This window comes from Castanea sativa, chromosome 1, assembly GCF_040712315.1.
Source record: "Castanea sativa cultivar Marrone di Chiusa Pesio chromosome 1, ASM4071231v1".
NCBI classification, from domain to species: domain Eukaryota; kingdom Viridiplantae; phylum Streptophyta; class Magnoliopsida; order Fagales; family Fagaceae; genus Castanea; species Castanea sativa.
In genome coordinates, this window is record NC_134013.1 from 39310459 (window position 1) to 39323975 (window position 13517).

At 33.4% G+C, this 13517-nt stretch overlaps 1 protein-coding gene and 1 long non-coding RNA gene across 4 annotated transcripts; one reads left to right on the forward strand and one right to left on the reverse strand.

Moving 5' to 3' along the window:
* Positions 1-1912: 1912 nt before the first annotated feature.
* LOC142637612 (uncharacterized) lies at positions 1913-8594 on the forward strand. 2 transcript variants are annotated; one of them, XR_012844778.1, is made up of 3 exons: positions 1913-1969; positions 3150-5836; positions 5940-8594. It is a non-coding gene; the product is annotated as an uncharacterized LOC142637612 (long non-coding RNA). The 2 variants fall into 2 exon arrangements; XR_012844772.1 differs by having other exon boundaries at positions 3150-8567.
* A 1003-nt stretch (positions 8595-9597) lies between these two features.
* On the reverse strand, positions 9598-12866 carry LOC142610015 (uncharacterized). Of its 2 annotated transcripts, none has more exons than XM_075781734.1 (2): positions 10197-12866; positions 9598-10088 (listed from the first exon to the last, which is right to left on the reverse strand). In XM_075781734.1, exons 1-2 carry the CDS (start codon positions 12823-12825, stop codon positions 9664-9666), a joined length of 3054 nt encoding a protein of 1017 aa, XP_075637849.1. In that variant the 5' UTR covers positions 12826-12866; the 3' UTR covers positions 9598-9663. The 2 variants fall into 2 exon arrangements, with proteins under 2 accessions (XP_075637849.1, XP_075637855.1); XM_075781740.1 differs by having other exon boundaries at positions 9910-10042.
* Between the last annotated feature and the right edge of the window lie 651 nt (positions 12867-13517).

Genomic DNA, 13517 nt, shown 5'->3' on the forward strand with positions numbered 1-13517 from the left:
AATATCTAATTTAATACTATATATAAAAGTAGAAGCTTTTAAGGAGGTGTTGCCACATTAGGAAAAAAGGCCACTTGTTGTCACGTTTACCATTAAAAAGCGATAAGTTATATTCTTTCACAATCTTAATCCCGTTTGGTGGATTATTAGTATATAAAACAAAAACAAAAAAAAACCCGATTAAAACCCCTTAAAAACTTGCCACGTTTACAATTAAAATTCCAAAAGTTACTGGGGGTGTTTGGTAGAATAGTTTGAGATGAGATTTTTGTAGTTTTTTGAAATATGTGCGAGTGAAAAAGTGTGTAATGTTGTTTAAAAAGTAAAAATGTGAGTTTGAGATAGAAAACAATGCCAAAATGGGAATTTAACATTAATTTTTAAACATTGTAATTAATAGGTACTGTTTATAAACTATATTTTTTACTAACATCTCGAGTCTAAGAGAGTCGATTTTGGCCTATAAATCGAGTCTCAAAGACTCGATTTTCATGGTCGGATCAGGTCTGATGTGGCATTTTTTCCACGTGGACTTCACCTGGAAATCGAGTATCTGAGCATCGATTTATATCTTTCACTTTATTTTTTTCTTATTTTCCTTCTCCTTCTTTTTTTCTAAGTTTCATTTCCTCTTCTGATCTATTCTCCATGTCTCTCTCCTCATTACCTCTCCATCTGCTTCCTGCACAAGCTCAGCCACCACAGGCCCATCGCCACCGACCCAGCAGCGTGACCCAGGTGGTGCGACTCAGGCGCGTGACCCAGGTCGTGACCCAGGCCGCGAGACCCAGGTCGCGTTTCTGGGATTTCTTTTTTTTTTTTTTTGGGAGAGACTTGAAATTATTTTGGTTTATAAATCGAGTTTTTAAGACTCGATTTTCAGGTGGACAACACGTGGATAAAATGTCACGTCAGACGTGATAGACCATGGAAATCGAGTCTCTGAGACTTGATTTTGGCCCCCAAAATCAACTCTCTTAGACTCGAGATGATAGTATTATATTAACTTTCAAAACAGTACCTACTAACTATATTCTTGAGCAATGATGACTAATGGCTCATTTTCCACCGGAAAACAAACTGGTGTTTGGCTAGAACACGTCTAAAATATAAAAAACTGAAACCTAAAACAGAGGGTGTTTGGTAGATGAATTTGAAGAATGCTATTTTAGTGTTTTTGATATATGCATGAAAATGTGTGTAAGCGAGTTTAAAAGCCCTTCATTGTAACAAGAAGAGAAAGCATCCTTGTTTATCTCTCTCCCAAAACAAGAAGGAAAAAAAATCTTTCCCTCTCTCTCAGAGAACAATGGCGAAGAAGAGGAAGTTGCGGCAGAAGTAGAAGCGGTGCAAGTATTGTCCGGAGACGATTACGTGGTTCTCCAATCCTACCCTCCCCACCTCCACCTCCTCCTCAAGCCTCGCACCGCCGACGTCACATCCCAACAGGTCTCTCTCTCTACTATTTTCTATATCTGTTTGGTTGCCCAGAAAACGATGGAAAGTAAAACCAAAAGCTAGAAAAGATAGAAGAAAAACCTTTGAAATCGAATCAAAAGACCACACCTTCTGCTTTACCCAAATAAGTTGTGCTAATTTCTTCCCTTTGCAATCACACCGCTTAAAAAAAAAACGTACGTTCAAATTCCTTTCAATATCTTTCACTCTACTTTTTGATTAAGGAAAACAAAAACTTCGATTGATGTATTCCTATTCATTTTCCGACTTTTTCCCCCACAAATTAGATTTGTTATATGTTTCAAACTTTTACAATTACAGTTGGGTTTTGTTCTAGAAATTAGGGTTAAGGAATTTGAAATTCTGATATGTGAGTATTTTTTTAGTTATTTTCAGTAATGGGTTTGTTTAAATTCGACTCTTTTGGATTTAAAACATTCAATTTCTTTCTCTGCTGAGATGAAGTGGAATCTTTCTTCAATCTGGAATCTCTAATTTCATCAAAGCAAAGGTACCAATTTCTTTTCCTAATATTCTCCTAATTTTTCCTCTCTATTTGTTGAAATCATGGAAAACCTCCGCTAAATGAAATCTTTTAAATTCTTTAAACTTAATCATTTCACTTTAATATTCAAGTTTTGTTTTTTCTCGTACATGTTCCTTTATTTGTAAGGGGGATTGAAATTGTGGGGGTTTGAAATCTGAAAATATTTTGTTATTTTGTTTATACATTGTAGATTTTAGACGATATTTTTTAAAAAAGATAATTTTAAGTCATGATTTTGTTATTTTTGATGTTGGGTTTTTCTGGGTTTTGCATGTTTTAAATTGTTAAATCTGAAAGTACAATGTTCTTTGTACAAAATTGATTACTTTGTATGTTATGGTAGAGAATAATTTTCTCAGAGATTTACTTATCAAAAAATAATAATTTTCTCAGAGATTACTAGGTGTTGGCTTTTTGGGTTTTTCATGTTGTATGCCGTTCTTGAAAATTCATTGAGAATCTTTATAGTACTAAGAAACAAAAGTGAAACAATAGTAAAAGGAAATGTAACCATTTTTGAAGATTTTAAATTGTTCTGTTTAAATTACATTTGTTAGTTTACTTTGCTAATCTGTGAATTGTGGTGATAAGTAGAGAATTGCAACCAGTTATGATATTTAAATACCATGAAATTTCAGCAAGTTGAGATGATTAGTAGAGAATCTGCCATGCAGTCGCATGAGAAAATTCAATAATTCAAGGATTTATACAGTACTTAACTCAATTGAAATGATTTCTTTTCAATTTGTGAATGATAGAAGTATTTGTTTGCCTAATTAATAGTGTAATGTACCAAGTTTCTTTGGTCAGTTTTCTTAATCCTCTTATACTTTAAGGTCTATTTTGGAAGAGAATTATGGGTGGAAAAAGGTTATAAATAAAGGAGTTAGATATGTGTGTGTGTTACATTTGTGTTTTAACATTTGATATCAGTACGATGCTTACAGCAGAGTTGTTTTTGGGTTTGATTAACTTAAAGATATTTAACTATAAATATCTTTCTTAATAGTTCAATGATTGGTGTCCAAATCAATTGAAAACAATTATAAAGAATTAGGTAGATGGTAAAGAGTCAAGCACCCTGCAGTCTGCATTGCTCAATACCAGGACAGGGATTTCAATTGGATTAATATGCATGTTGCAGGAAGTGCAAGGATACAAAGAGGAAAGCTTTAAGACAAATAGCTCAAACTCAACAACAAAAGAAAGATGGAATCCAAAATTTCTCTCTGATGTTTTCTTTTAGAATGTATGGAATTATTATGTTATACATTGAGGATATTCTTATTGAATTATGAAGTAACTATTCAATTTATTTGTTTTTATTTTCTGCAAAAAAATTGTCTAACAGTATATGGAGTTACGGTATTTTTTGTGGTGTTAAAGTGATAGAATGACTTTGTATATATGAAAGTAGAGACTTCATCTTTACATAGTCTAAAATTTTGCCAATTGGTGCATTCCTTGCAATATTCTTCTGTTTTTAATTTTTTTTTTTTTTTTCTGTGAGACTACTTACTACTGTAGTTTGATGTAATTCATAGATTACTACTACAGGATTTGAATTTCATGATATTTTAATTATTAATTATTGTTAGTTGAAGACACCGATACTTGCTTCTAGCAAAAAAAAATACACCTATTATCTCTCTTGGACCACCCTGAATTTATTTTGTATATCTTTTTGGAAATTTGGAACATGCTTGAAATAATTAACTCTTGGAGTTAAAAAGAAAGAAAAAAAAAATCACTTTCTTTGATGTGCTTGAGTGCATGTGTGATGAAGAAAGACTATTCTTTTTTTTTTTGGTCTATTTCAAATTTTGTTGAATGAACAAGAAATTTCAAGAAGTTTTTAAAAGTGTCCCGCACATTGTGCGGGTTATAAGCTAGTATATATAAAACTGAAGCTTTTACAATTTTTCACGACAGCACAATATTAAAAAAACAATAATAATAAAATTTTTCTAAACCCTAAACCCGATGCTCTACTTCTCTATATTAAATAAAAAAACGACGAGAGAGGGAGAGATATAAAGAATAGAGAGCATTTGTGACCGTGAAACACAGAGATAGAAATCTGATAAGATGCAGAGAGTGTTGGAGAGAGAAACCTGAGGGAGGCCTCTTCACTACCGTTAGACCGATCTCCCTCCATCTTCCGGTTCCACACAGTTGTCGGTAAGTTTCAGTTTCATGTTCTGTTCTATTCTATTTTGTTTTTGTATTTTTATTAATTTGGCTTGATATTTGGGTTATTAGACAAGAAGGTAGTGGAGCAAACACAGACCACGAAGGGAAAAGATATTTCAAATCCACAATGTTTCTACTCTCTCTCTCTGAATCTTTCTATTATTTGCCTTTTGTTTTTCGGTTTTTGATCTTAGTTTCATATTCTAGGGTTTTTAGGTTTATTGTGTTTATGCGATCAAAATTTGGGCAGTCCTGATTGATTTATAATCTGGGTTTGCTTTCATTTGATTAAAAAATGGGAAATTTCGTTGTTTTTGTTGGGCAATTTGGGTTTTAATCTATTACTTATTATCTGATTTTTGTTTTCCTCCTTCCTATTTTAATTTTTTTAGTCAAAGATATATTTACTAATTTCAATTTTCGCTTAATTTTTGATTGTTACTAAGGGGTTTTGTGTTTTTTTTTTAGCCTAACTTTATAATCTACTTGATAATTTAATGTGCTTTTGATTTTAATCCTATCAGGTGGTTTCTCTACTTGAAAAAAGGTCAAAATTAATGAAGATTTGATTGGTTGGTTTATAATCTGGGCAATTTGGGTTTTATATCTATGAATCATTATCTGATTATTATTTTACTCCTCCTTGATTTGATTGTTTTAGTCAAAGTTGTATTACTTAATTTGATTATAGCTTAAATTTTGATTGTTATTCAGCAGTTTTCAGGTTTTGTTTAGGCCACGAAGGGAATGAGTTGCCCACGACTCATTCCCCAGAAGGTATTTCTCTTTTGAAAAAAACAATTCAGGTATTTTCACACTATGTGAAGTCCTTGCTTTTTATGAATACAGGTATATGATGTTTAGTGCGTCCTCTAACTTTATAGAGCCTACATATAAACCATTCACCAACTCAACACTTCTCCTAACTTGTGTGAAATCCACCTGTTAGGGGCTTGAGTGAGTTTGGATGATACCATGGTGTTATATTAATTAACAACAAATTTGAAACAATAACCTTTGTTTTGACGCTGAGAAGAAATGCAAGCCTTTTGTTGTAAAATTAGTCTGTGTCACATTCTAGAGTTGGTCTTAATAAATACCTCTAAGCCATTACTTTTAGTTGTAGAGAAATTATGAATCTATTGACTTTTGAACTATTTGACTAAGGCAAATAACATTAGACCTGATAATGGATTCTTCTTTGCATGTTTCCCTTATTAGGCACATCTCTTAGGCCTGTTTAGTTGCCCATGAATCAAAACCATTCATATTTTGTATAATACTGCATTCACAAATTGTCACTGTAGTGGATAGAATGACTTATTTGTGTTTTATGGTGTGGATTTTAGCAAAATATTTTAATTTTGTTAGAGAAAATTGGAACATGTTTGAATTCAAAAATGGCTTGAGAGTGAGGCTATGAATAGCTATTGTCCTGCCCTATATGTATATAAGCATGCAAGGCTGTGTGTGTATTTTTCTCATTGGGAATAATTAATTTCATTAAATGTCTTTCTTATATATGGAGGTTATTTCTTTTTAAATTGTAGGTTTTGAGATGTGTCATAGTACGCATTCTTTGGCAAAGATGTTGAGTTGGGGGGTTGCCATTTTTCGTCGCTTGGAGTTTTTAAAATGGTTAGTGATGTTTTAATATAATTTTAGGATTTTCCCTCTTACCTATTTTCTTTATTTGGCCATTGGGTTTACTAATCTATTTAAATTGTGTTCTTAATTTAAGGTTTTCTGAGCCAAGTTTGATCTTATCAAAATAAAAAAGTTTTTGAGCGAGGTATGCTTATTTAGTTTTAGATATTAATTTCTGCGTGTCAATGTCTTTTAATTGAACATAGTTTAATTAAATCAAGGTATGCTTCTATATTTAACTACTATAGTTTCTTTTCTTTTCTTTTCTTTTTTTCTTTTTTTGAGTTTCTTTGTTGCATGTTATATAATTTATTTGGAGCTTGATATTAGAATTCATGTTTGTTTTATAAATTTTTAAATTTATATTAGAATTTATATATTTATTTCTGGAGCCTAATTGATTTAGTTTTGCATATAATTCTAAACATAAAAGCCAATTAGGATTAGATGTAGTTTATAATTGAACGTAAGGGTAGGATTTAGAGGTCGGGCTTGGTGCAATAATAAGTACCTTCCACAAAAAAGTCACTATGGTAGTTGGAAATACTATAGTGTGGCTCATATCGTTTTGGTTTCAAGCAGTCACAAATCACATAAACCCCAAAATATTTTGAATTCCAATTTTTTTTTGGCAAAAATTTTTTTGTTGAGAACAATATACTCCTATGAAACTGAAGCTCCAGTTGTTTCCAATTTTTTCTTCATTGGGATAAGTATTCGTTTCTCTCTTGAAAATTGAGACTGCTAAGTTTTTGTTAGAAAGGTTGTTTTAGATGGAGGCAAATAAAGCTGAGTTTGAAAGAATTCAAACTGGAAGTCTTTTCCGGATTTGTTATTGGCTTCTCACAAGAGTTTGATAGAATTCCTAAATAGTGTTCATATGGCATGATTTGTTTTCCCACATAAATTAGTTCCTAAATCATCAATAGCTGAATATAGAGAAGAAACAAAAGAAAGTAAGAACGAAGTGGGGAAATGTTATTGATTCATCTCTGCTTCTTTCTCTTTTCTTTTCTTTGCCATGCTTTTTGTTCATATCTCCTTTTTTACTTTTGCTCCCATGCCTTGCTGCTTGCTTTGTTGTATATGTTCTTGCTGTTTTGTTCTGTTGGTTTTTGAGAGTGAATGGGAAAAGGAATTGCCTTTGCTGGGTTTTTTGGTTCAATAAGAAAAAGGAGGAAGCTTTATATGTTTTTGGTCATGCTTTCTTCGGGTTTCTTTGAGAGGTTTGTCTGACTGCTGTGGGGAGTTGTTGGTGGTCTCAGCCCTCTTGGATTTGTGGGATTGGAGGGAACTTTTTTGTATTTTTGGGCTAGGAAAGGGTTTTGTTTATGGAGTTTTGGAGGGCTGGAACAGTGGTTCTTTTTGTATTTGTTATGTTACTTTTTTTTTTCTTTTCTATCTCATTTGTCTGTATTGAATTGTGCTTAAGAACAGCCAATGCTGTTGCCCATTGTACCTAGATAGATAAATCACTTTGTTTTATACTGCAGAATGTGAGCAGCAAGATAGAGTTACAAAGAATTGCCTCCTTTAGTTAAATATGTTACTATCTAATTTTATAAAGAACATTTTTCTACCATTGAGTTGGCTTATCAGACTTGGAATATATGTAGTTTGTTTTAAATCTAACCCACATATGTAAAGGGTTTGTGATGTTTCCTTTCTTAGAGGTATAGAGCATGTGTATGTACACTTTACATGAAACTGTAATTTGTGTATACACAAATTTTACTATTAATAGAAAATTTTCTGCTGCGATTGTTTAAATATGAGCCATGAAAACAAGTTTTGAGTAAAAAGTGAAGAAGAGGGTTAATTTTTTAATAATTTGATAATTCAGGAAGAGGGTGTTTGAACCTAACCAATATAGCTATAATGTTATATAGATTTTGTAGATATTCTTAGTTTAGTATGAGATTTTAGTGGCATAATAGTGTTCAATACATAAAATTAAATTCATTGCTTTTCATATGTTCAACTTTTCACAGCATAATTAAGCATAATCCTCACATGAAGCTTTCTTTTTTTTTTTTTTTTGTGTGGATATGGTTAATTTTTAGTTGTCTTGGATGTTTGTAGTTCTTTTGCACACTAATATATATTTTACCTTGAATGATACTTTGATTTTCATTTTCTTTCATTCTTTTATAAAAATTCTTTTTTTATAGGTTTGGGAAGAGTTTTAGACTTGCATTTTCTTTTTTTTCTTTTTTCAGCTAAAAGTAATTGCCTCTTTGCAGTAAAAAAAATTTCAGCTGAGGTTTTGGTTTTTCTTTCATCAAGTTAGTGAGTTAGGCTGCTTAGATTTTGTGCAAAATGTGACTTTTACTTGAAACCACCAACTAACAAATTTCATTCTTAAAATTTTTTGACACACATGAGATTGAATATAGAAGAAGGATGCCTGAGTTATGACCATCAGTGGAATGCTCTAATGGCATTGAGCAATCGTGGTAACTCTTGCAACTACTATTGGCTTGCAAGAAGGAATGGGAGGACATGCATTGTTATAGCAGTGATTATAAAGAGTTTAGTTTGATTTGCATTCTGCTTACTGAAATGCTCAGTTAAACATCACTATGTTAGCTTTTGTAGTTACTATTGCTATATATTTTTTTTTCTTTATAATGGCCTATTGTAGTAATTGTGGAAATTGTAATAAGATGAATAAAAGTATTCGGGGTGTGCAACAATTTGCTATACAAGATTTGATGATTAGCAAGCATTTGGTTCCAAGAATACTAAAGCTAAGGGTGTGAAGTAGTTGCTGATTTTTTTGGGGCTATTTGCTTTTGTGGCCAAATGTCAATTGGGCAAGAACCTTTTATGGGATGTTACACTTCTAAGTACACATCAAAAAAGGTGTTTGGCGTAGTAGCAATATGAAATTGAATTAGGTTTGCTATAAATTAAGGGTTTCGTTGAAATCAGGGAAAAAAACCTAGAAGTTCAAATTCTTCCTGAATTTTTATTAGGAATTTTCAGTTTCTAGGTTTTGTTCCTTTTCTTTTATGAGTTTCAGGTATATATATATATATATATATATATGGCTTGCTATCTGGGTTATTAGAGAAGAAGAGAAAGGTAGTGGAGCAAACACAAGCCAAGAAGTGAAAAGGTTATTCAAATCCACAATGATTACAAGGTTGCCCAAGACTCATTCCCCAACAGGTTTTTGCCCCCCAAAAAAATTGTTGGTTATTTTTCACATTTTTCTATGAGAAATGTTTGCTTTTATGATTATAGGTATATGATGTTTTACACACACACTTGGTCCCAAACACATTATATCATTAAAAAAAAGTTTAAAATATTATAAAACTAGAGATTTTAAACTGAAAATGATGTTATATCTCTTTTCTTCTTTTTATTTTTTTATATTTTTATTTTTTAATTTATGTATAATGTTAATTTATGGAGTACGCTGCACAATGATTGCTCTCTATCAATAGACCTAAACACACTTATATATACATGACATATAATAGAATAAAAGAAAGATTAAATCTATTTTTCAATATCTTTTTTGTGTATCGCATGGATTAGCGACTAGTTTTATTTAAATATTGTGCTGATATAGAAAATTATGATAGCTTCAAAGGCTTCGGATAAATATAATATATAGATTAAGAGATGGCTTTAAAAGATAAAGTAAACATTTGACAAGATAAAGCAAACATTTAAATTCAAAAGAAATCTACTTTTATTTTGTAGATAAGATTTATTTAAATACTAATTTAACAATCTATCCTATGATTTTCTAGTTACATAACTTCTAATAAAATATTAAATAATAAAATCAGTTCAAGAAGAAGTCAAACGATGGATGCCAAGAGTTCCTCATCATTTTCTGACGCACTCTTGCGCTTTGAATTCTTGAGGGGAGAAGTATCGTACAAACTTGTAGCAATCTTCTCTCCATAAACAAGTGGCTGGCTGCATTTGTGCAGTTTCTGCACAACCTCTTTCATGGGAGGCCGCTTAGAAGGTTCTGTATTCGTACAAATGATTCCAAGAATGAAAACAGAGCTCATTTCTTCCAAATAACTGGGTTCCTTGATCTCCTCATCCAATGCATCAACTATAGGGATGTCATCTTTAATGTAACGCCATGCCCAATCGGCAAGGGATGTATGTTCATCACCATAACTAGCTTCCCTTCCTGTAGTTAGTTCCAGAAGGATAACCCCAAAGCTATAAACATCAATCTTCTCATTAACTCGTATTGTGTGAGCATACTCTGCAGTTCAAATTTACAACACAAACTAAAATAGAATTCCTGCTGATGGAAAAGGAGAAAACGAACATCACTATTAGAATAAAACTTATAAATTTGTATATCACATACCTGGAGCTATGTAGCCAAAAGAACCAGCTACAACTGACATTGTAGCAAGTTCTCCCTGCTTGAAAATCTTGGCTAGACCAAAATCAGCTATCTTTGCGTTGAACTCAGAGTCTAAAAGGATGTTACTTGATTTCACATCTCGATGAACAATTGGTGGAGAGCAGCTATGGTGCATGTAATAGAGCCCCTGGGCAGCCCCAACTGCTATCTGCAATCTCTTAGGCCAATCCAGGACAACATGCTGGACTGAACTTGAGGTGGATGATGCTCTACTCTTCCCATGCAACCATTGATCCAGGCTATGGTTTTTTGAATACTCATAGACTAGAAGTTTTGAATTTTCATTGGACATACAACAAAGCAGCTTCACTATGTTGGAATGTCGAATTGAACCCAATATTTTTACTTCTGCATGAAATTCTTTCTCAAGCTTCTGCTCTAGCTTTCGGTTATTCCAAATTTTCTTCACAGCAACAATACTGTTTGAATCATTAACAACAACACGGTATACCTTCCCTGATCCACCTCTACCAATCACATTTTCTTCTATCAATCCTGACAAAATGTCTGATTCCCTGAAATCCACACTCTGGAATATGGTGAACTTCCATGTGGAATCTAATCGATGCTTTCCCTTCCTATAAATACTGATCATTGCAACTACTAAACTCAGTAAAGCCACAGCCACAAAACTTATAATTAAAGGAAGATATTTGGAGGGAACTTTGCTCGATTTATGATGGTCAGAATAGTTGCAGCTGTTAATGTTTAGTGATGGCTTATTAGCACAGAGAGCAAGATTGTTCAAGAAGCTGCTGGCATACGCATCATTTTCAAATTGTGTTGGGATCCTCCCAGTCAAATGATTGGAAGAGAGATTGAGTAAAGTGAGCTTCAAGAGGCCAAGTTGGAGAGGTATTCGGCCAGAAAGTTGGTTTTCTGACAAGTCCAACTCTGTTAGACCTGCCAAATTACCTAATTTCTCTGGAATAGGCCCAGAGATTTTATTTCGGTGAAGGTTTAGAGTATTTAGCGATTTCCATGATATAATATCTAGTGGAAGGGAGCCCGAGAGTCGATTTTGATCAAGAAAAAGAATTGTTAAATAAGGAAGAGATGTTAATTCTTGAGGAATTGTGCCAGTAAAGATGTTATTACTAGCCTCAAATACCACCAAATTCCTCCAGGAAGACACTCCAGATGGAATCGTACCAGAAAATTTGTTGTTATTTATTTCCAATCTTGAGAGATTCCTTGCCACTCTTTGAGGAAGCTCGCCTGTAAACGAATTGTCGCTTAAAATCAAGACACTCAAATTCAACGATGTCCATAGGCCACTAGGAATATCTCCAAAAAGCCTATTATTGTAAACAGTCACAATTTTCAAACCATTGCAATTGCCAAGTGACTTAGGCAATTCTCCAGTGAGGTTGTTGTTAAAGGCTACCACACCCACCAACCTTCCGTTATCACACAAGTGTTCTGGTAACTCGCCTTCAAGCTTATTGTCTGCAACCTGGAACTCTACAAGCATCGAATACCGCCCAAAGTCCGGAGGTAGAGTCCCTGATAAATTGTTGCTAAACACTTTAAGAACCACCAGACTTGGAAGACGGCCAATACTGTCTGGGATTTTTCCAGATAACTGATTGAAAAACAAACTCAGACCTGTCATGTTTCTGAGTCTACCAAAATCATCAGGTATGCTTCCAGTCAATTTATTGTCGGAGAGGTCAATAACATCAATGTTTAATGCTTCAACCACCCGAGGAATCTCCCCAAACAATTGGTTTCTGAAAAGATACACAATACTTAAATTCCTTGGCTTAAACAAACTGGTTGGAATTTTCCCAGTCAGATTGTTTATTGACAAATCCAAATGCTCCAAAGCCTCCATTTCTCCAATTGTCTCTGGGATTTCCCCATTCAAATTAGATGCAGTAATCCATAAAAACTTAAGCTTCTTCAACTCCGTGAAGTTCGAAGGCAACTCTGCTGCTGTCATGTTTACATTATAGGCCAACTGCAGTGACTCAAGTTTGGACAAGTTGCCAATTTCTGGCGGGAAAGAACCGTTAAACGCACACTGGAAAAGCTTAAGCGTCCTTAGCTCCGTTAACTGTCCAATAGATGCTGGAATGTTACCATAGAAGTCGTTGGCTCCAAGGTTGAGGTGGCGCAGGCCAGACAAGCGGTGAATGTCAACTGGGATTGTGCCGTTGAAGTAATTCTGTGAGAGGTCAAGGTCCTCAAGCTTGGAACAGTTATAGAGCGCTTTAGGAAACTTCTGAGAAATGAAGTTGTATGAAAGGTTAATGACTGTGAGGTTCTTGAGGTCACAGATGAAGGGTGGGACTGTTTGGGTGATGTTCTTGTTTTGAAGTAGTAGTTGGGTGACTGTTCCACTGGTGCAAGTGATCTCTGGCCAGTTACAGTGGTGGGAGGAGTTTAAGGAGTTCAAGTGGCTTAGAGATAGTGGATTCTGCCAGTGGCTTAGAGATGGTGGGTTTTGCCAATGTTGCTTTAGTTTCAGGAGGACTGTTTGCTCTTTGTCGTTTAGCTGAGACTCAGAGTTCGCATGTCTGAAAAGGACGAGAAGGAAGGAGAGGAAGATGGTTGTTGTGGTCATTTGGAATTTTGGACATTAAGTTCCTTATTCCGGTTTCTCAACTCAAAGATGAGCAATTGGCGAGCAATCTCTAAGAATTTGCTCACTTTAAACGGCGTGAACCAGGGGGAAATTTACGTTGGGGTCCAAGGTTGAGAAAACTTTGCACCATTTGTAAACTAATCATTACCCATTCTAAAAATAATTGGTGATTAATTCTAAACTAAATTCGTAATAATTTTCATTTTGATATAAAAAATCAAAGAATTAATTATGATATCATCTTATATGTTGTTTTGAACCTTGTTTTAATAATATTCATGATTAAACATTCTCGTGTCATTGTTGCAATAGAAATTATTAGAATAAGTACAAGTATAACCAATATAACCACTCTATAAACAAATCAATTTCTTCTCAAAAAATATATATATAAACAAATCAATTGATTTTTGTTATTGGCACAATTCAAAAATATTTAATATTTTTTTAAAATAAATGAGATATCAAAACCATATTATGCTAGTGATGGTAAAATTTGTCACGAGTCTTGTATCTAACTGACACACCATGGTGCTTTTAGAGTTTAAATCCTCACTCCCCTCATTATTGTAAGTTGTAACTATCAAATAATAATAATATTAATAATAAGAACAAAGTTTCTCTCCAAACTAGTTTGGAGAAAAACCCTACAAACTCATCATATATCTTTA

Coding starts and splice junctions, on each gene's coding strand:
- LOC142610015 (XM_075781734.1), bottom strand. CDS start 12,825: ATGACCACAACAACCATCTTCCTCTCCTTCCTTCTCGTCCTTTTCAGA. Junction 10,089..10,196: donor TTTTGGCTACATAGCTCCAG/GTATGTGATATA, acceptor TTTGAACTGCAG/AGTATGCTCACACAATACGA.